This window comes from Saccopteryx leptura, chromosome 7 (genome assembly GCF_036850995.1).
Source record: "Saccopteryx leptura isolate mSacLep1 chromosome 7, mSacLep1_pri_phased_curated, whole genome shotgun sequence".
Taxonomy (NCBI): domain Eukaryota; kingdom Metazoa; phylum Chordata; class Mammalia; order Chiroptera; family Emballonuridae; genus Saccopteryx; species Saccopteryx leptura.
Genome location: NC_089509.1, coordinates 55,339,444 through 55,367,296, shown reverse-complemented (window position 1 = coordinate 55,367,296; position 27,853 = coordinate 55,339,444). Strand labels below are relative to the sequence as shown.

Here is a 27,853-nt window from a genome sequence, read left to right as displayed (position 1 = left end):
TATTAAATGAATGAGTAATAAGTTAATGAATAAGCAGAAGAGAAGACATTTGATACTTTTCATGTCTTGAAATAATTTTAATTTAATATTGGTTATGATTTTTTGACATCAGAATAAAGGCAGTTGGGTAAATAGATCTTTCCAAATAGTTTATTGCAGTCACAGATTTGAGTCTTATTGAGGGGCTGGATATAAGGCAAGCCTTACTTGTTTTTTTTTTTAAATTCATTCAGTGAGAGGAGGGGAGACAGAGAGACAGACTCTTGCATGTGCCCTGACCAGGATCCACTTGACAAGCCCACTAGGGGGCTTGCCATCTGGGGTGTTGCTCCATTACTCAGCAACCAAGCTCTTCTTAGCACCTGAGGTGGAGACTATAGAGCCATCCTCAGAGCCTGGGGCCAACTTACTCCAGTTGAGCCATGGATCCAAGAGGGAAAGAGAGAGAGAGAAGCAAGAGAAGAAGGGGTGGAGAAGCAGATGGGCACTTCTCCTGTGTGTCCTGACCGGGAATTGAAGCTGGGACATCCATATGCTAGGCCATTGCTCTACCACTGAGCCAACCAGCCAGGGCTAGGCCTTACTTTATTCTGAAGTAGCACTGTCCAATAGAACTTTCTACAATGATGGAAATGTTCTATTATGATGACCACTAACCATGCATAGCTATTGAATATTTGAGATCTTGCAGGTGTGACTGAGAAACTGAATTAATTTTAGTTTATTTTAGTTAATATAAATATAAATATAAGAAGCCATGGGGGTAGTGGCTACCATATTGAAAAGCAAAGTTTTAAAGGGAAGCATTTACATCAAAATTCAGATATTTTATAAATCAACATTAGTAAATGAAATGCAGGACCACAGAGCTATGAACCCAAGCAGTGTTGTGCATCTCCTATAAACTTATTTTTTTTTAAATTTTATTTATTTATTTATTTTTTACAGAGACAGTGAGTCAAAGGGAGGGATAGACAGGGACAGACAGACAGGAACGGAGAGATGAGAAGCATCAATCATTAGTTTTTCGTTGTGCGTTGCAACATCTTAGTTGTTCATTGATTGCCTTCTCACATGTGCCTTGACCACGGGCCTTCAGCAGACCGAGTAACCCCTTGCTCAAGCCAGCGACCTTGGGTTCAAGCTGGTGGGCTTTTGCTCTAACCAGATGAGCCTGCGCTCAAGCTGGCGACCTCGGGGTCTCGAACCTGGGTCCTCTGCATCCCAGTCTGATGCTCTATCCACTGCGCCACCACCTGGTCAGGCACCTATAAACTTATTTTTCATGTAGACTTTTATAAACCTGTTTAAACGTCCTTGGGTTTTTTCTACTATGAAGATGCCTGTTCTGAATTCCTATTTTTTATTGTCTGCCTAGAATCTGTGCTACCTTCAGGGAGTGTTTCTTTAAACAAGGTCATCACCATATTCCTATACAGCTTGTCCAAGATTTTTTCAGAGGGGGGTGATAAAGAAATGTTTGAAAACATGATTGCAAATGTTTGTTTCCTATGTGGCAGATTTTGATGATTGCCAGATATGGGGAATTTGTGACCAGATGTGTGAAGACCGAATTGGCCATCACCAGTGCCATTGTGCAGAAGGGTATATCTTGGAGCATGAGCGGCATTGCAAAGCTAATACTTCCTGTGAGTAAATTAAGGATACTTGTATCTCTGAACAGTAAATCCTCCTTCCATAGCAGAAAATAAAAGAAAGACTAGCATTTATGCCGATGGCATGATTAAGCATCACAAATCAGGAGTGGCCCCTGCTGCCAGAAGAATGGGTCAACATGAATCTCACACTGTAATGATTTGGAACTAATTTATGAATTAATGATCATTATTAATAGTTTTCTTTTTTTTTATTGGTTGCTTGTGCACTTTGGGCTCAGGCTATTATGTCATCTACCACATTTAATTATAAATAAATTTTATGCCTACATTTAACCTACTGCAACAGATAAAATTATAATTTGTTTACCTAGCAGAAAATGTAGGTGAGAAGTATCTATAGAAATAATTTAGACATTGTTTATGCAAAAAATTTAGAGAATATCCTCTTTCTGGGTGTTGGTATCAATGTACGAATATTATCGTAGAGAAAAGTGATGGGGAAGATCTGTTAAAAAGGATGACTCCCCCAAAGCGTTTTTTGTCACCATGGATTTCTGTGTAAGAAAATTTCAATTTTACTTCATTTTCTATTTTTTTATTTGACTTTGAAGTGACTTTGGTGGCCTTCTGAATCTCATCTGCTCACATAATTGACAAACAGCTCATTTTCTAGTTGTTTTTTGTGTAGAAATACCCATTTAAAAATTAGTTATTGATTGGTTTTTATTATCTTAAAAATTAAAAAATTTATTGACTAGAGATTGAGAGAGAAAGAAACATTGATTTGTCGTTCCATGTATTTATGCATTTATTAGGTGATTCTTGTAATGTGCCTTGACCAGGGATCGAACTGCACAACCTCAGTGTATCAGAATGAGGCTCTAACCAACTGAGATACCCAGTCAGGGCAAAAATACCTGTTTAGCTGTGTATTGAATTTAAGGCAGAGCTGATTTTCAATTTTACTTAATATATTTTTGAGAGCTTTCCATATCAATGCAGAGTGTTCTCATTCTAGTACAGTAGTGCCATAATATTCCATGTTTTGGATATACATATTTTATTTAATTAGGCTCCTACTGATGGACTTTATATCATATTTATTTTTAATTTTTTTCTTAATTTTTTATTTATGCATTTTAGAGAGGAGAGAGAAAGAGAGAGAGAGAAAGACAGAGAGGGAGAGAGAGAGGAGAGAGACAGAGAGAGAAGGTGGGGAGGAGCTGGAAGCATCAATTCCCATATGTGCCTTGACTAGGCAAGCCCAGGGTTTCAAACCAGCGACCTCAGCATTTCCAGGTCGATGCTTTATCCACTGCACCACCACAGGACAGGCTCATATATATTTTTAAAGCTGAAAGCATTTTGGCACTGGCCAGTTGGTTCAGTGGATAGAGTGTTGGCCTTGCATGTGGACATCCCAGGTTTGATTCCTGGTCAGGGCACACAGGAGAAGTGACCATCTACTTCTCTTTCCCCCTCTCCCCTTTCTTTTTCTCTTCCCCTCTCACAGCTAGTGGCTCCATTGTTTCAAGTGTCGGCCTCAGGTGCTAAGGATAGTTTGGCTGATTCTAGCATCGGTCCCAGACAGGGTTTACTGGGTGGATCCTGGTCGGGGCACATGAGGGAATCTGTCTTTCTGTCTCCCCTCCTCTCACTTAAAAAAAAAGCTGAAAGCATTTTTAAAATTAAATTTATTGAGGTGATATTGGTTAATAAGGTTATATAGATTTCAAATGTACATTTTTCTATAATACATGATCTGCATATATTGGATGCCCATCACCCCAAGTCAAATCATCTTCCATCATCATATATTTGACCCTTTACCCTTTACTACCCCACACCTCTTCCCTCTGGTAACTGTCATACTCTTGTCTATGTCTGTGAGTTTCTGTTTGTTTTTCTTTGCTGTTGCCAGCAGGACTGTGATGGATAATCTTATTCATTTTGCCTGCTGTGCGTATATAGGTATGACAGATTTGGATCCACCTTTGCCATGTTTTCCACAGAGTGATTTCCCAGTAATCCTTCAAATGTGTTCCGTTTTTACACAATCTAAAGTTGCACGTGGGATAAAGTGCCCATTTCATCAAGAATTCTTGAAAATATCTGATGTATTCCCCTTAGTGTCATTGAGAGTGCATTGGACTAGCAGTCAGGACACTTGAATTCTTGCCAGACTTTGTTTTTAATATACTGTCAATTTGGACACTTTATTAAGCATCTTTGTACCTCAGTTTGCCCATCTGTAAAATGGGTAGAATGACTCTGTATGTGTGCCTCAGAAGTTTATTTTAAAATAAGACATAGAACAACATACTTGAAAAAGCAGAAGAGCATATCAGTTGTAAATTACTTCATCTGAGTTCATTTGAAGAAGTGATAATGCCTTTCTTTTCCACATTTAGCTGATGAGGCCTCTGTTATCTTCTCTCATGGTCGGGATTTGCTAATTGGAGATATTAATGGAAGATCCTTTGAGGTCCTGGTAGAGTCTCAAAATCGTGGAGTGGCTGTGGGTGTGGATTTTCACCATCACCTACAAAGAGTCTTTTGGACTGACACTGTACTAGATAAGGTAAATAGAAATTTCAGGAGTGTAGCTTGGGAGCTGATAGAACCCCAAGCACAAAGTGTTGATAGCTTTTCACTTTGGGGGGAGCAGAGGGAAAAGTTCCTTTGTCTTCTAACAAAAAAGGCCCTTGAGATATTTTATGTTAATCAGCACCTTTTCTATGCTATACTATTACATGGGACCCATTAAACAAAGCAGTCTATTATATGGATTAGCCTTGAGCAACTTTTAATTTTATTCGAAATGGAGTCCAAAAGCCTAATTAAAAGAAATAGTAGACATTCCTTCAAAACTAGATAGATATTTGGTAGTAATTTTTGAAACTTGATCACTTAAAATGTAAAAAGTACTCTGCTTTCCCTTATGATAAAGATCAGATTTTACCTGCATCTTCTAAATGGAATCATAATTGAGGATTGGGTAACAAATATTGACAGTATTTTGTCTAACAGCCAAATTTTCATTATAGTGTCTTATTTGAAAAGTATGATGGATTTAACTTCGACTATAAGTAATGCAGTGGTGATTTTTAAAACATAAATTTTAAAGGCTCTTAAAGAGCTATAGAATTTTACTTTTCCCTCTTACGTTTTCTTGTACCATTAATAAAATTCTCATTTAATTAAGTTGTATAAAAACTTAAAGTGCTAGAATAACTTGGGTTTTTCTTTCAGGTTTTTTCAGTTGGTATTAATGGTTTAAATATCCAAGAAGTTCTCAATATTTCTATTGATGATCCAGAGAATCTGGCTGTGGACTGGATTAATAATAAACTTTATGTGGTAGAAACCAAGGTCAACCGCATAGATATGGCCAATTTGGATGGAAGCCTTCGGGTTGTTCTTATAACTGAAAACTTAGGGCATCCTAGAGGAATTGCCCTGGACCCAACTGTTGGGTAAGTGATGGGAAAACATACTGATTCTAGTATTTTTGGAGTTTTATCTCTTCCCCTGTACATAAAACATCCACTGGATTAAAGGTTAATTCTGATTCTTTTTAGGTTCTGTGCTCTAGAACCCATTTTACTTTATGTTTCTGTTCATAGAAGCTTTAAAGGAGTTGGCTAAATAATTTCATTTGAGGATATGTAATCCAGATACACTTAATGGTATACTAAAAAACTATAATGTTTTGGGGGTGTTAATTTTATTCTTAGTGTTTGCTGTATTCACCTGGCTGAGATATTATTATACTCTGTTCTGATTCAACCTAATAATATTGTTCCAACTAAGCATTACTTTTGTTTCATTATTATTAAGAAGATCGTCCTACTATGAATTAGCTGTAAATTTTTTTTTTTTTAAATTGGGAAAATAAGACTGGAACCATCCCTTACAGTGCTTTCTTGTAACAGACTGGAGTTAAGGTGTCAATGCTAATATCCGCATTACAGGTTGTTCAGGGTAAATCAACCCAGCAAGACTGATAACCATGACTTTTCTCCAGGTGTCAGTTCAAATTTTCCTGATCTCTATATTTGAGAACAGTTAACAAAAACTTAGCTTTCTCTTAGATTTTCCAGTTGAGTCTTAGGACCCTTGAATAAAGTGTTGATGAATGGTGATTATTCAATTCTACGTGATATCAGCTGTCCTTCATTGAAGCTGAATTTATTCTCTAGACCAGTGGTCCCCAACGCCCGGGCTGTGGACCAGTACTGGTCCGTGGGCCATTTGGTACCGGTCTGCAGAGAAAGAATAAATAACTTACATTATTTCCATTTTATTTATATTTAAGTCTGAACGATGTTTTATTTTTAAAAAATGACCAGATTCCCTCTGTTACATCCGTCTGAGACTCATTCTTGACGCTTGTCTCGGTCACGTGATACATTTATCCATCCCACCCTAAAGGCCAGTCTGTGAAAATATTTTCTGACATTAAACCGGTCTGTGGCCCAAAAAAGGTTGGGGACCACTGCTCTAGACTATACCTTGGAATGGGGAATTAAGGAGGGAAATGACAGCTATTTTAAAATATATTTGTAAGTTTTCCTGGGTATAAAAGTAAAATTGAAAGAGACAGGGAATAAAGTTATAAGGGTGGATATGAATTTTTAGGTTGCCAGATTAGTGCATTTTAACAGCTACTATTTGCAGTTGTTACCTCTCCTGATTGACTTTCTTAGTCTCCAATTTTTAATACTTTTGAATTTCTCTGTTATTTTATATCCCCATAGTTTTCTAATCAGCTAGAGGTAATTTCCATTGATCTAAAACAGTGGTAGTCAACCTGGTCCCTATCGCCCACTAGTGGGCGTTCCTTCTTTCATGGTAGGTGGTAGGGGAGCAACCAAAATATAAATAAAATAAAAAGATAGATTTAACTATAGTAAGTTGTTTTATAAAGATTTGTTCTGCCAAACTTAGTGAAAATCTGACATAAAGTACTTGGTAAGTAATTATTATTATATGCTTTAACTTGCTCTAACTCTGCTTTATAAATTTTATAAAGTAAAGTTACTTCCCTACTTTATAAATCACCATTACTGTGGAATCAGTGTGCGGTTAGAAAATTTTACTACTAACAGATACAAAAGTGGGTGATAGGTATAAAAACAAACAAACAAAATCATATTATTACATAAACATCTAAAATACATAACTGATTCTTTCATCTTTTATTTTTTTATAGTTATTTATTTTTCTCTGATTTGGAGAGCCATTCTGGGGGGCCTACGGTGGAAAGGGCTTTTATGGATGGCACTAACCGTAAAGATTTGGTAAAAACAAAGCTGGGATGGCCTGCTGGGATAACTCTGGATCTTGTATCAAAGCGTGTTTACTGGGTTGACTCCCGCTTCGACTACATTGAGACTGTAACTTATGATGGAACTCAAAGGTAAGAAGTATTTTTTTTATGATTTTATGAGTTTGGGGAGAGTACATAAAATTAATGGACAGGAATACCAAAGGACCAGAATTAAATTTTTTTCTTATTTTGGTTAACATTATAGCTGGAATGACCTTTGTTTTATTTATTTATTTTTTTCCGAAGCTGGAAACGGGGAGAGACAGTCAGACAGACTCCCGCATGCGCCCGACCAGGATCCACCCGGCACGCCCACCAGGGGCGACGCTCTGCCCACCAGGGGGCGATGCTCTGCCCCTCCGGGGCATCGCTCTGCCACGACCAGAGCCACTCCAGCGCCTGGGGCAGAGGCCAAGGAGCCATCCCCAGCGCCCAGGCCATCTTTGCTCCAATGGAGCCTTGGCTGCGGGAGGGGAAGAGAGAGACAGAGAGGAAGGAGAGGGGGAGGGGTGGAGAAGCAGATGGGTGCCTCTCCTGTGTGCCCCAGACGGGAATCGAACCCGGAACTTCTGCACGCCGGGCCGACGCTCTACCACTGAGCCAACCGGCCAGGGCCGTGACCTTTGTTTTGACATTTGCATGGTGACCTGCTCTGAGTTTTGTTAACTTTTCTTGTGTTCCACAATAATGGTCATTAAATATTACCTAGAACATTTGTCTTTTGATTTCTCCTCTCAAACCTTATTTCACTCTCAGATAAAGCACATTATTTTCATTAACTCCTGAGTCCACTTATACCCCGTCACATTGTCCTCTGGGTCCTTATGGCTATTCTAAAGATAAATTTGTCTTTTAGCTTCCTGACTTCCCCCTAAAACATAAATATCTTATTACTTACTTAACATATCCTGGTGAAAGTTAATTGGATTTTACTTTGCCCTTATATATATTTCAAATTTCAAAGAGAAATGCTGCCTTGAATTTTTACCTGATATACAGTACTGCAAAGATATTCAAATAGAAAATTTGAATGTAGATTATGGAATGCTTTTTTATTTATCTTCTTGGTCTGATTAGAGCTTACTATAAATTAGTTAAATTGTTAACTATTTTAGATCTTTTTCTTTTGGTATTCAAATATTGGTCTTAAAATTTTGACTGAGAGAAATTACTCTGTGCTTTTAGCAAATAGACTGGCCAATCCAATTCTGCAAATGACTTGATTTTGGTTTCTTCTCACAAAAAAGAATATTATAGTTTTGTTTTCTCCTTTATCTCTTTTGTAAGGATGGTATCACAGTTTGCCATTGGATTTTATATTTTTAGAACAGTCTCTACTTGGTTAAATAAAGTGACTGTGTGTGTGTGTGTGTGTGTGTGTGTGTGTGTGTGTATATATATATATATATTTTTTTTTACAGAGACAGAGTCAGAGAGAGGGATAGATAGGGACAGACAGACTGGAATGGAGAGGTGACTATATATTAAGTCTATGACTTCTTGTCCCTGAAATTGGTTTCTATATTGAGAATATGAATTAAGTTAATGAAAAATATTAGTTAACCCAATAAGTCATGTAAAAACAGTTGAAAATATCCTAATTTTTCTTTTTCACAGTATTATATTACATAGTGGAAATATTTTTATGCTAAAACTAAATCGTAAAAGATAAAAATTCCTTGAGTTTCAGTAAGATTTGAGTGTTTTGCTGGCTGTGAAGAAATAGCAGAAAGACAATAAAGCTCATGAGTACAGCTGAAATTATCAAGTCATTGCCTCTTGCTTTGCCAGCAGGTGGCATTCAACGTTCTGAAATTTGGAAATTGAAAAAGAAAACCATTCTCCAATGTTAATGTACCATGTCATTATGAATGTCTCAAAGTGTGTGCTAACTTGTCACCTTAGGTTTCTTTCTTTTTTCCCCTTATCATGTTTCCAGCATTAGTATCTTCAGATACTAAGTCTTAGAGCTCTACTGCGATTTTCAGTTTTCATGGGCTGCTAAGATTTTTCTTTGAGGACTTTCTATTAGGCTGAAGGAAAAAACAAAGGAATGAGCTTTTTCTCAGGAGTCATCTTCCACCTCGTTTTAAAAAATATGGCCTAACTGAATGATCATTTGTGTGACTGTAGTCATGGCAGAAACGATCGATTTCTTGCCCTTGCTTGGCACCTTCCACTTCTGTTTTCTTCTCCTTTAAGTAGCTCTGGGCACACTGTGCCTTTACTACAAGAATGATTGGTTGACAGTTTCATCAAGCACAGCCATAAGAGTGGTGCAGTGTAGCACTGCTGTTTGCTCTCACTCGAGTCACATCAGGAATAGGCCTGTGTGTTAGCTGTGGGCAGAACCCTACCCCTGTCCTGTGCACTAATTGCTGAGAAATGGTAGTGATCCAGTGTGAGGTTGATGTTGAAAGCATCCTCCACCAGATTTCCGATCCTTTGTTATACTCTTTAACTATGAATTTCAAAATGACAACCTGAAAAGAATAAAGAAAGATGAGAAAATGATAATTTCTCAAAAGATATAGAAAAGCTAAGATTGGGACTGCAATTTAAGTTTTCAAGGGTTTTTCCAAGATGCATGAAAATCCTATTGTAGGATCCTACATTTCATCCAAATGTAGATGAAAATATGTCTGTATTTTAAATGTTTTTTATCTATAAATTCTGTATTATAATAAGAAATTATTTAGCTTTTCATGCATTTAGTTGAACTACTTCCACCTTTAATTAAAAAATTTTTTTCCCATTGATTTGAGAGTGGGGGGGGGGGAAGAGAGGGAAAAGCATGAACTCATTGTTTCACTTAGTTGTTCCATTCATTTGTGCACTCTTTTTGATTACTTCTTGTTATGTGCCCTGACCAGGGACCTCAGTGCACCGGGATGATGCTTTATCCACTGTGCCACCTGGCCCAGGCTAATTCCACCTTTAATTAAAATAAAGTATAGCAGACAAAAAAAATGTATGCTATAATTCTTTTCTAATAGGAAGACCGTGCTTCATGGAGGCTCACGCATTCCTCATCCCTTTGGAATAAGCTTGTTTGAAGACAGTGTGTTCTTTACCGATTGGACTAAGATGGCTGTAATGAAGGCAAACAAGTTCACAGAGGCCAACCCACAAGTATACTACCAGTCTTCCCTGAGGCCCTTTGGAGTGACTGTTTACCATTCTGCCAGACAGCCGTATGGTAAGCCCCATAACAATGGAAACCATATTTGATACTGGCCTTGGTAGAAAGATTTTCTCAAAGCTGTGGGAGTAGATGATGATGGATCTCATGAGGTTTGAGTGGCATTCTCAAATATCTGAAGGGTTATTTAGAAAGTTAAATCTGAAATTGGCTTTGCAGATCATGAGCATTTTGGAGGAATTAACATATTTAAGAGTTAAATCTACAGGGAACTTAAAAATTGATTTACTAGATATTTATTTACACAGATATTTACTGGGGATATAGCAAGAAACAAACCGAACTGAAATACCTATCTTCATTTGACTGGGAGAAATCTTGTAATTCAATCCTCTAATATTATAGTTAAGGAAACCGAGTCCCAGAGAAGATAATGACATGCCAAAGTGCTCATTTTAGGTACTGTCAGGACCATTTTTTCTTCTTTACTGTTGTACATGTAAGACACCTTTTTTTTGGTTGGCATTAGGTCTGTCATAGGCACATTGGGCTTGTTGACTCTCTGGTTGGTCACTTATTAAAAAGAAAAAATATTTTTATTTAGACACTGTTTAGTCTTTTATTTCACAGTACATTTTATTTGTTTTTCATGGTTTTAGATTGATATGACTATCTGGATTGTATATGGCTCTTATTTTGCTTGTGTATCAAAGAAAAGAAATACAAAAAACTAGACTATGAAGGTAGTGTGCTTAATACACTTATTATTAGTCAACACTCATTCAGAGAATGACAGATTTCACTTTAAAACTCTTGTGTTATGTGATGGGTCTCTCGTCTCTCCTAAACTGCCACTGTTGCCACTTTGGGTCAGATAATCACATTTTGACCCCACCTGGCTGATGGAGAAGTATTATAATTAACCTATTTTTTAAAAGAAAATCATCCACTAGAACTAAAACAGTTAATGAATATCTATCAATGTAGTCATCCTGGGAAAATATATACTTTATATGAAAATATGTATATACTGTATTTGAAAACATTCTGGAAATCTCTATTTGGAATAGTCATTTCATGAGCCCTTGACCTTGACCTAAAATATTATTCAATTTTATTATCCAATTTTATTTCTATTATTTGTTTCAGAATGATGTCTGGCTATTGTTTTCCAAATCAATCTACCTGAGACAGTAAAAGAGTTTTTATTTTTAAGAATAAGTCAAAGACCAATAAAACAATTTCAAAAGCACATATAACATTTTTAACTATGGCAGCATTGTGTATAATAAACTTCCTGAGGTCACTGCATTTGAGGGTGGTTTTGGAAGTATAAACTGGTTTGTGCTGCAGAATTGAAGGGTTTTGGGGTCAGATTTGAATTTAGTATAGCTGATTGACCACTGAAAATCTCATACAAATTGTTTTATCCTTTGAAGACTTGGTTTTCCTCTGTAGAATTGGTGTATTACTACGTACCTCTTAGAGTCATTGATTGTAAGTTGGTTTACTTACAGGTTAAGCATTCATGAGTTATAGTTATAGCTTACAAATGGTAAAATAGCACTTAAGTTTCTTTTGAGAGCCAGTTATTTTCCAACCACTGAGGCTAGCAGGCACAATTATTAGAGAAAAAGAACCCTCCGAATTATCAGTTGCAAGAATCCTGATTTTGCCACCACCAGTTTGAAAGTAGATGGGAGAGAAGTGATGAAATTGTGAGGGGCTGTGCATCTAGAGGTGGATATATACTGTAGCAACCTGTGATGATGTCTCCTGATTTCAAACCCATTGTTTTGCTTCATCCTGAGGTCTCAAAAGTGGCTTCCTGTGTCTGGGATAATAGATATTTCTTGGCTTTTTCTTTTATGTTTATTGTCTTGATTTTAGAGAGAGAGGAAGGGAGAGAGGGAAAGAGAGAGAGGAATATTGACCTGCTCTTGTACAGTGTGTCTGTAAAGTCATGGTGCACTTTTGACCGGTCACAGGAAAACAACAAAAGACGATAGAAAGGTGAAATCTGCACCAAATAAAAGGAAAACTCTCCCAGTTTCGTACCTATTCAGGGCAGTTCGATGTGGGCTCATGCACAGATTTTTTAAGGCTCTTTAGGTAGCTGTCCTGTATAGCAGGGGTCCCCAAACTTTTTTTTTTTTTTTTTTTTTTCTGAAGCTGGAAACAGGGAGAGACAGTCAGATAGACTCCCGCATGCGCCCGACCGGGATCCACCCGGCACGCCCACCAGGGGCAACGCTCTGCCCACCAGGGGGCAATGCTCTGCCCATCCTGGGCGTCGCCATGTTGCGACCAGAGCCACTCTAGCGCCTGAGGCAGAGGCCACAGAGCCATCCCCAGCGCCCGGGCCATCTTTGCTCCAATGGAGCCTTGGCTGCGGGAGGGGAAGAGAGAGACAGAGAGGAAAGCGCAGCGGAGGGGTGGAGAAGCAAATGGGCACTTCTCCTGTGTGCCCTGGCCGGGAATCGAACCCAGGTCCTCCGCACGCTAGGCCGACGCTCTACCGCTGAGCCAACCGGCCAGGGCGGGGTCCCCAAACTTTTTACACAGGGGGCCAGTTCACTGTCCCTCAGACCGTTGAAGGGCCGGACTATAAAAAAAAAACTATGACCAAATCCCTATGCCCACTGCACATACCTTATTTTAAAGTAAAAAAACAAAACAGGAACAAATACAATATTTAAAATAAAGAACAAGTAAATTTAAATCAACAAACTGACCACTATTTCAATGGGAACTATGCTCCTCTCACTGACCACCAATGAAAGAGGTGCCCCTTCTAGAAGTGCGGCGGGGGCCGGATAAATGGCCTCAGGGGGCCGCATGTGGCCCGTGGGCCGTAGTTTGGGGACCCCTGCCGTATAGCCTCTACAGACTCGTCACTGACTGATGGCCTACCAGAACGGGTTTTTCCACCAAATTGCCAGTTTCCTTCAACTACTTATCCCACCGAGTAATGTTATTCCTATGTGGTAGTGCTTTGTTATAAACGTGCCAATATTCGTGTTGCACTTTGGTCATGGATTCGAATTTAGTGAGCCACAGAACACACTGAACTTTCCTCTGTACCATCCACATCTCGACTGGCATGGGCTGCTCCGCTACATACACGGTGTTACATCATCATCTGTGCATGCGCACATGCTGCCACATCATCCTACAGAAACTGGGAGGATTTTCCTTTTATTTGGTGCCAATTTCACATTTCTAATGTCTTTTGTTTCTTTCCTGTGACCAGTCAAAAGTGCACCATGACTTTACGGACATGCTATATTTGCCCTGACCAGGGATTGAACTGGCAACTTCTGTGTTTCAGGATGATGCTCTAACCAACTAAACTATCTGTCCAGGGTTAGACATTTCTAATTGAGCTTCTACCCTGTGCATTTTTTCTTCCAGCGAGCAATCCATGTGGAGATAACAATGGGGGCTGTGAACAGGTCTGTGTCCTCAGCCACAGAACAGATAATGGCGGCTTGGGTTATCGCTGCAAGTGTACATTTGGTTTCATCCTGGATGTGGATGGCCACCACTGTGTTGGTAAGAATTTGGTTTTAGACTGTCTTTATGGAATAAGGATATATGCTGCTCTTTCCCTGTCAGACATTTCACTTTCTTGCCCAGGGTGTCTTTCTCAGTAGACATCACTCCCTTTTATACAGAGAGCTGTGTTTGAAGAAGTATATTTCTGTCTCTTGAGATTTGCTTTTAATTCCTTATCTAGGGTTTCCTGGAGCTCCCTTTCCCTTCTGTCTCTTTCCTGAAATCTTTGTTTGCCTTTTTAACTCTGCTTTTGAAATACTATAGAATTTCATTTTGAGTTCTTTTTTCTAATATGCATATTTTCCACTTTACTTTTATGGGAAGCACTTCTAATCACTTTTGTTCACCTCTCCTAGACTGCCACTATGTCACTTTGAATCTGGTAATCACATCTTGATCCCACCTGGCTTCATTACGGTAGCTCATTTCCTTATCTAGTTCTTCTCTTTTCACTAAAAACTTTCTCTTTATTTCTGCTTCTATACTCTGGGTGACATTTTTACCATAAAGACTTCCCTTCTTCATCTTTGTTTACCTACATCTCTACTCATAATTGGGCCATCACTGGTGCCTCAGCTGATGATGAGATTCACTGTTACAATATTTGTTTCTCTTCTTTTCACTTTGGCAACTCTCCTTGTTGTGCTTTTGATAAACTTGCTTCCCAGTGGGTGCTGCTTCTGGCTTAGTATGTAAGTTTGTTTATTCTAATTCAGACAAATTTATTAACTTTGTAGGAAATCCTAGAATCAGATAAAAATTACCCTTATTTTAAAAACAATGTGTTTCTAACTATTATGTCGATACTACATTGTCCAATAATTTTGATTTTAAGCTCCTTCTGCATTTATTTTTCTGTCTCGGATATATATCTTTCATCTTTCCCTTTCTGATTTCCTGACATAGTGTCATGTCACCTTTGATTTGAAACATCACTCTTTTTTATTTCCTCCATTTCTCTCCTCTCTTCCCTTCTTTCCTTCCTGTATTTCTTTCCAAATAATTTATCTGGTTGCTGTTAATTCTTCTCATTTCCTTGTCTTACTACCTTAAAAACTGTGGTAGTATTCTCTATACAAAAGTCAATCTTACTTGAGTATTTTGATGAAATTACTGTGCAGTTAAGTTACTGCTGCTTTAGAAATTAAACATATGGACATCATCTTTTATATAAATAAATCTGAATGATACGTTTCTCAGAAAGAAGATTGTAATGCTTGTATTGCCTTTATAACTGCATATCTTTTTTCCTCCCTTCCATTATTTCCAACTGCATTCTCTACAAATTGATTTTTTATGTTTATTTCAGAATTATAAAATGTGCTTTATGGATTTATAAGTCATTTCTATGGAATTGAGAGAAAGCAAGTACCATGCTGTGTGGCTTACTGCACCATGTCCTTCTTCCTACAGCTGTTAAGCAATTCCTGATCTTTTCATCTGAAGTGGCTGTTCGTGGGATCCCATTCACCATCTCTACCCAGGAAGATCTCATTGTTCCAGTGACAGGAAATCCTTCTTTCTTTGTTGGAATTGATTTTGATGCTCAGGAGAAAACACTCTTTTTTTCAGATACATCAATAGATATGATTTATAAACAAAAGATCGATGGCACAGGTGAGAATGGGTTTTAAAATTTTTGTATGTTTTGTCTGTTTTCAGTAATAATGATAATATATAATTTGCTTCCTAAAACTTTGCATTCACTTCTTCAGCAGGATCCTTTAGTAAATACTTTATTTCAGGAAAAAACTATTGCTTTTCTCGTGAATTAAGTTAAAATAAATCTTTTCCTTTATTTTCAAAATTATAAATGATGGTACATTTTAACAGTGACAAATATGGACATAAAAGAAACTGATACACCTGACCTGGCGGTGGCGCAGTGGATAGAGCATCGGACTGAGATGTGGAGGACCCGGGTTCGAGACCCCGAGGTCGCCAGCTTGAGCGCGGGCTCATCTGGTTTGAGCAAGGCTCACCAGCTTGGACCCAAGGTCACTGGCTCGAGCAAGGGGTTACTCGGTCTGCTGAAGACCTGCGGTCAAGGCACATATGAAAAAGCAATCAATGAACAACTAAGGTGTCGCAACGAAAAACTAATGATTGAGGCTTCTCATCTCTCTTCGTTCCTGTCTGTCTATCCCTCTCTCTGACTCTCTCTTTGTAAAAAAAAAAAAAAAAGGAAGCTAATACTCCATAAAGGAGTGTCCAGTGTTTGAAAGCTGTTAATGGGTTGATTGACTAAAAGCTGATCTTCATGTTCAAACAGCTAGGTTGATCCAATGGGGACCACCTCTCTTTAGGAATGCTGGGCTACCCAAATTCTGGCTTGGAATAATAATTTTAAAAAAATTATTATGTGTAAATGAGTTATATGTAAATATGGATTTACTGTAAGTTTTTCATTGGAATTCTGTTAAAACTTTATAATCATCACAGAAAGATAAATTATATTCAGTCACCCTTGACTATTGGGTCCTTTATTTGATGATGGCATGATCCAGTACTTTGATTTTACAACCTTGTTGTTTGAAAGAAAATGGTAGTCAATGTAACAGCAACTGAGAAGGCCAGCTCAGGGGCTAAACAGCTGAGTTTTGAATCCTGGCTTCTTGCATTACCTAGTTATGTAATCTTGATGAAGGTACTTAATTTTTTTATACCTCAGTTTCCAAAATTTATAAAATAGGAACAATACAGGTACTACATAGCTTATAAGGGTATTGAGAGAATTTTAGGCTAGTACATGTAAAACACAGAACAATGTCTAGAATATAGTAAATATTCAGTAAATATTAGCTATTTTTATAGCTGTTATCAATAAAAAGACTTACTATCCTGTTCTACCCTTCCCTCAACCCAGACTTGCTCTTCAGAGGTCATTGCTTGCCATCCTTTTAACACTTATTATTTGTCTCCATATTTCTAAATACTTTGCTAATACTGTTGTGTCTTGATCTGTTATTTTAGACATTAACTTCCTTGCTATAGATGAGGATTTATCTCTCTTATATTTCTCTCCTCTAACTTTTCTCACCCAGGCTCCTTAAAAAGCTAGCTTGTGGTCCTGGCCAGTTGGCTCAGTGGTAGAGCGTCAGCCTGGCATGTGTCAGTCCCGGGTTTGATTTCCAGTCAGGACACACAGGAGAAGTGACCATCTGCTCCTCTATCCCTCCCCCTTCTGTCTGTCTGTCTCTCTTTCTTCTCCTCCCACAGCCATGGCTGAGTTGGAGCAAGTTGGCCCTGGGAGCTGAGGATGGCTCCATGGCCTCACCTCAGGTGCTAAAATAGCTCAAATGCTGAGCAACAGAGCAACAGCCCAGATGGGCAGAGTATCGCCCCATAGAGGGCTTGCTGGGTGGTTCCCAGTGGGGCACATGCAGCAGCCTGTCTCTGCCTTCCTACTTCCCACTTAAAAAAAAAAGCTAGATAGTAATTTTTTTTATTAAATTTATAGAAGCTATTTATATTAATAATATGATATAAATATTAATCTTGTTCACTGCTAAAGTCAAGTAATATTCAATGATATTTCTTGAACAATTTTTTTTATTTCTTGAACAATTTTCAATTTTTTTCTGAAATTAAAAATTGTTCCATCTTCACTGGTTTAATTTTCTGTATAACTATAATGTAGATTTTTGCAAATGTTTCAAAAGATCTACAAATATTTGTCTGACCATACACTCATTCAGCCATTCATCCATTCATCCATATATCCATTCATCCATTCATCCATTCATCCATCCATCCAACCATCCATCCATCCAATCATCAATCTATCTATCAATATAAACAATCTGTAACTTTTCCCTCTCCTGTGACTTCTATCTTCTGTTCCATTAGGTCTCATTTCTCTCTGTACACAGTTCTTCTGGTGTCCCTGTGCCACTTTCCTGTACTGTATCTACTGTTTCTGGCGGGCCATTGATTTTTCTTTCCAGATTTGTTTCTTCATTTTGCTGAAATATATGATATAATATCTTCTTATGAAGGATTAGGGTGATGTATTTTTTTAGTCTTTGTATGCCTGAAAGTGTCTTTACTTTGCCTTCCACCTTGACTATTTGGCTGGCAATTAGTTATAGGGTGAAAGGAATTTCACCTTGGAAATTTAAGACATTGTTCCACTGTCTTTCAACATCCAGTGTTGAGAGTCATATGTCATTTGGGGTACCATTTTCAATGTATTTGACATTTTTGGCTTGTTATTGTTGTTGTGTTTTTTTTTTCATGCCTTTCTGGAAGCTTTTAAAATATTTTGTTATCCCTTTAATCTTGAAGTTTATGTCTTTCTAGTGTGGAAAATTTTCTTGTCTCTGTTTTCTATTCTCTCTATAATTTTTAATGTTCGGTTAATCTTTTTTTTTTAATCTTTCTTTCCTGGTTTTTATTTTTGTCTTTTTGTTCTACTTTCTGTGGGGTTTTTCTTTTGGCATTTTCAACCCTTCTACTGAATTTTTAAATTTAATTTATAATACATTAAATTTTGAAGAGCTCTTTTGTGTTCTCAGATTGTTCCCCCCCCCCCCTTTTTTTTTTATATAATTTTATTTTTTTAATGGGGTGACATCAATAAATCAGGATACATATATTCAAAGATAACAAGTCCACGTTATCTTGTCGTTCAATTATGTTGCATACCCACCACCCAAAGTCAGATTGTCCTCTGTCACCTTCTATCTTGTTTTCTTTGTGCCCCTCCCCACCCCCTATCCCTCTCCCATTCCCCCCTCCCCCCCGTAACCACCACACTCTTATAAATGTCTCTTAGTTTCACTATTATGTCCCACCTACGTATGGAATAATACAGTTCCTGTTTTTTTCTGATTTACTTATTTCGCTTCGTATCATGTTATCAAGATCCCACCATTTTGCTGTAAATGTTCCGATGTCATCATTTCTTATGGCTGAGTAGTATTCCATAGTGTATATGTGCCACATCTTCTTTATCCAGTCATCTATTGATGGGCTTTTTGGTTGTTTCCATGTCCTGGCCACTGTGAACAATGCTGCAATAAACATGGGGCTGCATGTGTCTTTACGTATCAATGTTTCTGAGTTTTTGGGATATATACCCAGTAGAGGGATTGCTGGGTCATAAGGTAGTTCTATTTTCAGTTTTTTGAGGAACCACCATACTTTCTTCCATAATGGTTGTACTACTTTACATTCCCACCAACAGTGTATGAGGGTTCCTTTTTCTCCACAGCCTCTCCAACATTTGCTGTTACCTGACTTGCTAATAACAGCTAATCGAACAGGTGTGAGGTGGTATCTCATTGCCGTTTTGATTTGCATTTCTCTAATAGCTAAAGAAGATGAGCATCTTTTCATATATCTGTTGGCCATTTGTATTTCTTCCTGGGAGAAGTGTCTATTCATATCCTCTTCCCATTTTTTTATTGGATTGTTTGTTTGTTTGTTGTTGAGTTTTATGAGTTCTTTGTATATTTTGGATATTAGGCCCTTATCTGAGCTGTCGTTTGAAAAAATCATTTCCCATTTAGTTGGCTTTCTGTTTATTTTGTTATCAGTTTCTCGTGCTGAGCAAAAACTTCTTAGTCTGATGTAGTCCCATTCATTAACTTTTGCCTTCACTTCTCTTGCCATTGGAGTCAAATTCATAAAATGCTCTTTAAAACCCAGGTCCCTGAGTTGAGTACCTATGTCTTCTTCTATGTACTTAATTGTTTCAGGTCTTATGTTTAGATCTTTGATCCATTTTGAGTTAATTTTTGTACAGGGGGAGAGACTGTAGTCCAGTTTCATTCTTTTGCATGTGGCTTTCCAGTTTTCCCAGCACCATTTATTGAAGAGGCTTTCTTTTCTCCATTGTGTGTTGTTGGCCCCTTTATCAAAAATTATTTGACTATATATATGTGGTTTTATTTCTGGACTTTCTATTCTGTTCCATTGGTCTGAGTGTCTATTTTTCTGCCAATACCATGCTGTTTTGATTGTCGTGGCCCTATAATAGAGTTTGAAGTCAGGTATTGAAATGCCCCCAGCTTCATTCTTTTTCTTTAGGATTGCTTTGGCTATTCGGGGTTTTTTATAGTTCCATATAAATCTGATGATTTTTTGCTCTATTTCTTTAAAAAATGTCATTGGAAGTTTGATGGGAATTGCATTAAATTTGTATATTGCTTTGGGTAATATAGCCATCTTGATTATATTTATTCTTCCTAGCCAAGAACAAGGTATATTCTTCCATCTCATTATATCTTTTTCGATTTCCCTTAACAATGGTTTATAGTTTTCATTATATAAGTCCTTTACATTCTTTGTTATGTTTATTCCTAAGTATTTTATTTTTTTTGTTGCAATCGTGAAGGGGATTATTCTTTTGAGTTCCTTCTCAGTTGTTTCATTGTTGGCATATAGAAAGGCTATTGACTTCTGTATGTTAATTTTGTATCCTGCGACCTTACTGTATTGGCTTATTGTTTCTAGTAGTCTTTTTGTGGATTCTTTGGGGTTTTCGATGTATAGTATCATATCATCTGCAAAAAGTGATACCTTTACTTCTTCTTTTCCGATATGGATGCCTTTTATTTCTTTGTCTTGTCTGATTGCTCTGGCTAGAACCTCTAGTACCACATTAAATAAGAGTGGAGAGAGTGGACAACCCTGTCTTGTTCCTGATTTAAGGGGGAAAGCCTTCAGTTTAGTGCTATTTAATATGATGTTAGCTGATGGTTTATCATATATGGCCTTTATCATGTTGAGATATTTTCCTTCTATACCCATTTTGTTGAGAGTCTTAAACATAAAATTGTGTTGTATTTTATCGAAAGCCTTTTCTGCGTCTATTGATAAGATCATGTGGTTTTTGTTCTTTGTTTTGTTGATATGGTGTATTACATTAACCGTTTTACGTATGTTGAACCATCCTTGAGATTCTGGGATGAATCCCACTTGATCATGATGTATTATTTTTTTAATATGTTGTTGTATTTGATTTGCTAGTATTTTGTTTAGTATTTTAGCATCTGTATTCATTAGAGATATTGGTCTGTAGTTTTCTTTTTTTGTGCCATCCTTGCCTGGTTTTGGTATGAGGGTTATGTTGGCTTCGTAAAATGTGTTTGGAAGTATTGCTTCTTCTTCAATTTTTTGGAAGACTTTGAGTAGAATAGGAACCAAGTCTTCTTTGAATGTTTGATAAAATTCGCTGGTATAGCTGTCAGGGCCTGGACTTTTATTTTTGGGGAGGTTTTTAATGGTTTTTTCTATTTTTTCTCTACTGATAGGTCTGTTTAGGCTTTCTGCTTCTTCTTGACTCAGTCTAGGAAGGTTGTATTGTTCTAGGAATTTATCCATTTCTTCTAGGTTGTTGAATTTAGTGGCATAAAGTTTTTCATAGTATTCTACAATAATTCTTTGTATATCTACGGTGTCCGTGGTGATTTCTCCTCTTTCATTTTGGATTTTGTTTATATGAGTTCTTTCTCTTTTTTCCTTGGTAAGTCTTGCCAAGGGTTTGTCAATTTTGTTGATCTTTTCAAAGAACCAGCTCCTTGTTCTATTAATTTTTTCTATAGTTTTTCTGTTCTCTAATTCATTTATTTCTGCTCTGATTTTTATTATCTCCTTTCTTCGGCTGGTTTTGGGTTGTCTTTGTTCTTCTTTTTCTAGTTCCTTAAGGTGGGAAGTTAAGTGGTTCACTTGGGCTCTCTCTTGTTTGTTCATATATGCCTGAAGTGATATGAACTTCCCTCTTATCACTGCTTTTGCTGCATCCCATAGATTCTGATATGTTGTATTGTCATTTTCATTAGTCTGTATATATCTTTTGATCTCTGCACTTATTTCTTCTTTGACCCATTCATTTTTTAAAAGTATGTTGTTTAGTTTCCACATTTTTGTGGGATTTTTTTCCTCTTTTTTGCAGTTGAATTCTAGTTTCAAGGCTTTATGATCAGAAAATATGCTTGGTACAACTTCAATTTTTCTGAATTTGCTGATGTTGTTTTTGTGGCCCAACATATGGTCAATTCTTGAGAATGATCCATGTACACTGGAGAAAAATGTATACTCAGTCACTTTGGGATGAAATGTCCTGTAGATGTCTATCATATCCAGGTGCTGTAATGTTTTGTTTAAGGCCACTATGTCTTTGTTGATTCTCTGTTTGGATGACCGATCTAGAGCCATCAGCGGTGTATTGAGGTCTCCAAGTATGATTGTATTTTTGTCAGTTTTTGTTTTAAGATCAATAAGTAGCTGTCTTATATATTTTGGTGCTCCTTGGTTTGGTGCATATATATTAAGAATTGTTATGTCTTCTTGATTCAGTGTCCCCTTAGCCATTATGAAATGGCCATTTTTGTCTCTGAGTACTTTTCCTGTCTTGTAGTCAGCATTATCCGATATGAGTATTGCTACACCTGCTTTTTTTTGGATGTTATTTGCTTGGAGTATTGTTTTCCAGCCTTTCACTTTGAATTTGTTTTTATCCTTGTTACTTAGATGAGTTTCCTGTAGGCAGCATACAGTTGGATTTTCTTTTTTAATCCATTCTGCTACTCTGTGCCTTTTTATTGGTGAGTTTAATCCGTTTACATTTAGTGTAATTATTGATACTTGTGAGTTCCCTATTGCCATTTTATATCTTGCTTTCTGTTAGTTTTGTGTCTTGTTTGATCCTTCTCTTTCGTTTTTCTATCTTTTGTTTTTATTTGGTTGTATTCCATACATCTTTCCTCTGTTGCTATCTTTTTTTATCTCATGTGCTTCCGTGGTGGTTTTTTCAATGGTGGTTACCTTTGAGTAATGAAAAGGGTCCCTACCCTGTTCATTGTAGCGAACTATTTTGTGAGTACTTTTGCACTCCATCGTCCTTTGCTACTGTTAATCTCCATCTTCTCCCCCTCTTTCTTTTTGTTGTTGTCACAGTTTAAATTTGGTTTTATTGTGTTCTTCTTGGAGCTTTTACTTGTGGCTCTGTTTTTTTTTTGTTCTTTGCATCTGATTGGAGAACCCCCTTTAGTAATTCCTGGAGTGGGGGTTTTCTGATGATAAATTACCTCATCTTTTCTGTATCTGTGAATGTATTTATTTCTCCTTCATATTTGAAGGATAGCTTTGATGGGTATAGTATTCGTGGCTGAAAGTTCCTCTCTTTCAGGACTTTAAATATTGGGGTCCACTCTCTTCTAGCTTGTAGAGTTTCTGCTGAGAAATCTGATGATAATCTAATGGGCCTTCCTTTATATGTTGTATTCTTCTTTTCCCTGGCTGCCTTGAGAATTTTTTCTTTGCTGTTGGTTTGTGTCAATTTCATTATGATATGCCTTGGAGTAGGTTTGTTGGGGTTAAGAAAACTTGGAGTTCTGTTTGCTTCTTGAACTTGAGGCTTTAGTTCTTTCCACAGGCTTGGGAAGTTCTCATCTATTATTTGTTTGAGTATGTTCTCCATTCCATTTTCTCTCTCTTCTCCCTCTGATATACCTATTATTCTTATGTTATTCTTTTTGATGGAGTCAGATAATTCTTGTAGGGCTATCTCATTTTTTTAAATTTTTGAGTCTCTTTCTTCTTCTCTCTGTTGTGCCTCAAGTTGCTTGTCTTCTATTTCACTAATCCTCTCTTCTATCTGACCTGTTCTATTAGCTAAGCTTGTTACTTCGTTTTTCAGCTCGTGAATTGAGTTTTTCATCTCTGTTTGATTTGTTTTTATAGTTTCAATTTCCTTGGACATATATTCTTTGTGTTCATTGAGTTGTTTTCTGAGCTCCCTAAATTGCCTTTCTGTGTTTTCTTGTATATCTTGGAGGATTTTTAGGATTTCTATCTTGAATTCTCTGTCATTTAGCTCCAAGGTTTCCAATATATTAAATTTTTTCTCCATAGATTTTTCCTCATCTAGCTGTGTTACCTCTCTTTCTTTTGTATCCATGATATTCGATTTTCTCTTCCTTAATGGCATCTGAGGGTGGTTTTGTTGATAGTATTAATGAGATTTAATAAAGAATAAAAAGTTTAAAAAATAATAAAAAAAATCGAAAAGAGTTGTTTTTTTTAAAAAAAATTAATAATGAAATAAAGAAAAATAAAATAAAATAAAAATTAAAAAAAAAAAAAAAAAGGAAATTATTCCCCCCCTCCTTTTTTCCTCTCCTCTCCTCTCCCCTCTTTCTTGATAAAATCTTGTGGTGGACTGTGAATTATAACAAACAATGCCTGTGATGGAGGGCCTGAATTGGGGAAAAGTAATAAAGGGGCAAAAAAAAAAAAAAAAAAAAAAGAAAGAAAGAAAAAAGAAAAAAAAAAAGAGCGTATGGACCCACAAAAAGCAAATAAGGAAAAAATTTGGGTCAAGAATAAAATGATTTGCTTTTAGGTGTTGGTTGTCTAAGAGTTATGATGAGAGGATTAAGAGGAAAACGGAAAAATGGGGGGACAAATTAAAAAATTACTATTGTATTTAGTGGAACAAGAACTAGATAATTTGGAGAGCCAGGGATGGGAGCACTGCTAGTGAGTTAAAAAGGTGAAGTAAAAACCCCCCAAAATGCCACAAACATGAGTTTGAGTCCCAGATAAGATAATTTGTTTGTTATTGAGGTTTGAATGAGAGGAGATGTAAAGGAGAAAGGAAGAAACTAATATAGAGGGAGAAAAGAAAGAGAGAGAGAGAGAAAAAAAGAGGGAACCACTAAAAGACGAAAAAAGAAAGGAGAGAGAGAGAGAGAGAGAGTTAAGGGTTTTGGAGTGCAACCCTCATAGAGAGAAAGGAAGAGAAGAGAAAAGATAATGGGAGATGTAACACTTATGGGTAGTGTAGTTCAAGGAGAGGAGAGAGTAAGACCGGTAGAGAGTTAATCGGCCAAATTGGAGGAGGAAAAAAAAAGTATCAAGAATGAAGATAAGAGAAACAAACGAACAAATATAATAAAATGGGATAGGTTATAAAGTCTGCAGATTATTCTTGATTTTGAGAGGTTATCTTCTTGCTTTTTCTTTTCTCTCCCTCTTCCTGGTCAGTGACTCTGTACCCCGGGTTTTGCCCCTTTGCCACGCTCAGGTGGAGGTTTGCAGTTGATAAGTCTCTATGGCAATGTCATGTATTGTGCTTTAGTCTCGTTGGCAGTCGAGGCTATTAGCATTTATAGGCTCCGACAGTGAGAGAGTCCGTGTTCCTGGAGCCTTTCTCCTAGTCTTTCCTTCCTCAATTAGTAGCCTGATAATCCAGCTATGGGGTTGCTGCTGCCTCTGCCTGGATAGTAAGAGGCTCAAAGAGCTGGCAACTCCCCACTCTATTTCCACTCAGCACAGGGCTCTGGGTAAGGCTCAGTCAGTCAGAGCTGCTAGCATAATCAGGCGGGCTTTCCGGCCATTCAAAGACCTCTGGCTCTGCCACTCTGTCCGGGGCGCTTGGAGGAAACTCTCACTCACTGGCTGCGCGCGCAGACCAGGATATCCGGCCAGCAGTCTCACGCTCTGAGTGAAACCCCCAACCGCAGGGAAAAGTTGCAGCGTTGGAATTGAGTCTCGCTCCGTCCCCGTGCGCGGCTTTTGCAAGGCGCTGGGGCGGCCCGAGATTCCGCTTTGGCCCACACAAAGGCCCCTGACTCTGTCCCTCTGTGCGATAACACGGGCGCGCACTGCCGAGGCACTCGGAGGAATCGCTCACTCCTTATCTGCGCGCGCAAACCAGGATATGAGGCCGGCCGCTTTCCCTCTGAGTGAAACACCCTCCAGTACGGAAAATCTCCACCGTTGGAATTAGTTCTCACTCCCTCCCATGCATGGCTTTCCCAGGGCGCTGGGGCTGCCCAGAGACTCTGCCCTCGGCCCACAGAAAGTCCTCTGACCCTGCCTCTCCGTGGGGCAACACGGGCACCCACTTCCAGGGCTTAGGAAGAAATCTCTCGCCCACTAACTGCGCACCAACCAGGAGACCGGGTAAAATGGCCACGCCGCTTGTCTTTCTTTGCTTGGGTTTGGCGCGAGTGTTAGCTTGTATTGCCCGGGTTGCCACAGGATCAGTTTTTCCTCGGCTTGGATCTCCGTGCCACAGCCTGGTTCGGCCGTTTGTGTCGCGGCCTGGATGTATTCACCCCCTTTGCCCGCCTCAGTTTCTATATTCACAGTTACCAGAGAAAGCCGCCCTGTTTAGGTTAGTGAGGAAGGCGGAGCATTTCTTACTCCCTATTTCCTTCGGGGTTTGGTTATATATTTAGCCAATTTTTCACTCAATCATACCTTTGGGTGTATTGCGAAGCATCTGGAAGCTCCAAGTATAGGTTTTTCTGTTTCTGGTTGAAGATCTTGTTGAGTTTTGGGGGAGATTTATCGGTATCGCTTCCTACCCCGCCATTACTCTGACGTCATCTCCCCCCCCCCCCGTTTTTTTTTTTTATAAAACTTGTTCTTGTTTTAAAAATTCAATATTTTTCTGACTTCTATAAATATATTAATTACCTTAAAATGAATCTTCCTCTGTTTTCATTTTCTTCAGGTTTCTTTGTTTTTGGTTTGTTTTTACCTTGCATTTTTATAATAGACATTTCCTTCAAATTTCTGTCTTTTGTTTTATATTAAGGACAAGACTCTAAAAAACTGACCATAATGTTTGTATGTATGTATGGATTGTATCATGGTGAACTTCAAGTGATGAGGCAGCCTTTTGGTAGGGTAACTCCCAAATGTCAGTATTAGTAATTCTTTTTCTGGAAAGCGTCAGTTTCTCCTTAGTAAGAGTCTTGGAAAGAGTCCATTCTCCTTCTCGGGGTAGAGAGTAAGAGGAGGTGGGGTAGCTGACTGGCTGTGTTCTGAGCAGTGCAGAGGACAGGGAACGGAGGACCTGTCAGGTCAGTATTCACACAGTTCCCCTGTACTTGGCTCTGTTGCATCCTGACGCTCCATTGTGCGTGGTGTCCTAAGCCCATAGCCTTTCTTCTTCAGTTCTTCAAGGGAATAGAACCTGTGGTCTGTTAGAGGGGGTAGATACAGGGGAGTGGCATAGATGCTCAAGGTCTGAGGGGCACTTGGGAGTCTAATTGCTCCTGATATTGACTTTTAAGTAATCCCCTTAGTTACTTGCCCATGCCTTTCACAGATCTTTGTGCCTCTGAGTGTGAACACGTTGAGGCTTTTGAGTGTATGGGGGTGTGGTTGTCCCTTCTGCTGGCACTTTTGTGGCTTTTTCTGCTTACTTAGTGAGTTGCCACTCCTCTAATTCCTTTCTCTTCCAAACTGTGAAAATCTCCCACCTGTTGTTCTTTTGCTGTCATCTTTACAGAGTTTGAAAAGAAAAGGAGATAAGTGTGTACTCAAGTCTTCTATTTTGGACCAGATTGCATCCTTTCTGGGGACTGGAATTAGGTTCACTGAGTGTGGAGAACTCCAGTCAACCTTAGCTCTCACCAGAAGGCAGTGTTGGGCTAAGTCTCCTTCAGGTGCCTCTATGGGTCAGCTTCCTTCTGCTTTGTCAGGCTGGAATTCTCAGCATTCTTCCTGTCAATTTCAAGTCTCATGCTGAGGAGGTTACCTTTTAAAATAATCTTTGGTCAGTTGATAAACTCTCACTGCTATGATGAGGGAGTATTACATTATTGTGGTTTTCTAGGGAGAAGATTAAGTGTCAATGAATTGTCAGAAATCAAATTAAAGTCAAGATTGTCTGAGTGAAGCCCTCAGGGAACTTGCTTCATCCATGATCTCTTCTTTCTACAACTTCTCTTTTCCTACTGATTTTCCCCATCAAATATGCTCAAGTTTCTTCTATCCTTAAAAAAAAAAAAATCAAACCACTCTCCATGAGATTCTCTAGTTACATCCCTCTCTTGCCTTTATTTCATGGAGAAGTTTCTGGAACGTTGGCTCTACATGTTCCTGTCCTCAATTCCGCATTTTCTACCTATTCCTCACCGCACTGCAGTATGTCACTTGAAACCGTTCAGATCCTGGTCACCTCCGGTCTTTTGTTATTCTGCACTTTCTTCTGCCTAATTTTGCACCTTCTATATCTTTGATTGCCATCTATGTAAGATTAGAAATCAGTGTGGGAGATTAATGAAAAGGCATTTACTAAATGTTTTCCTCCTAACCTGGGGCCTGAAGGAAAGGTCTGGGACACCTTCTTTCTGTAGGTGCTGATAAAAATCTCCATCTAAGCTGTCTGAGGTTCAGACTCATAATGCCAACTGCCTTCTGGAGATTTCACCTGGACGTCCCACAAGCACCTCG

General features: G+C 38.2%; 1 protein-coding gene across 1 annotated transcript in view; it reads left to right on the top strand.

The window, feature by feature from the left end:
- The window catches only part of LRP2 (LDL receptor related protein 2), a 253,234-nt gene that overhangs the window by 82,404 nt on the left and 142,977 nt on the right, over window positions 1-27,853 (top strand). The window contains exons 10-16 of the mRNA XM_066346663.1: window positions 1,521-1,649; window positions 4,031-4,200; window positions 4,872-5,095; window positions 6,835-7,041; window positions 9,948-10,150; window positions 13,508-13,648; window positions 15,065-15,268. Of these exons, the coding sequence (XP_066202760.1) occupies window positions 1,521-1,649; window positions 4,031-4,200; window positions 4,872-5,095; window positions 6,835-7,041; window positions 9,948-10,150; window positions 13,508-13,648; window positions 15,065-15,268 (1,278 nt within the window). The remainder of the gene's footprint in view (window positions 1-1,520; window positions 1,650-4,030; window positions 4,201-4,871; window positions 5,096-6,834; window positions 7,042-9,947; window positions 10,151-13,507; window positions 13,649-15,064; window positions 15,269-27,853) is intronic.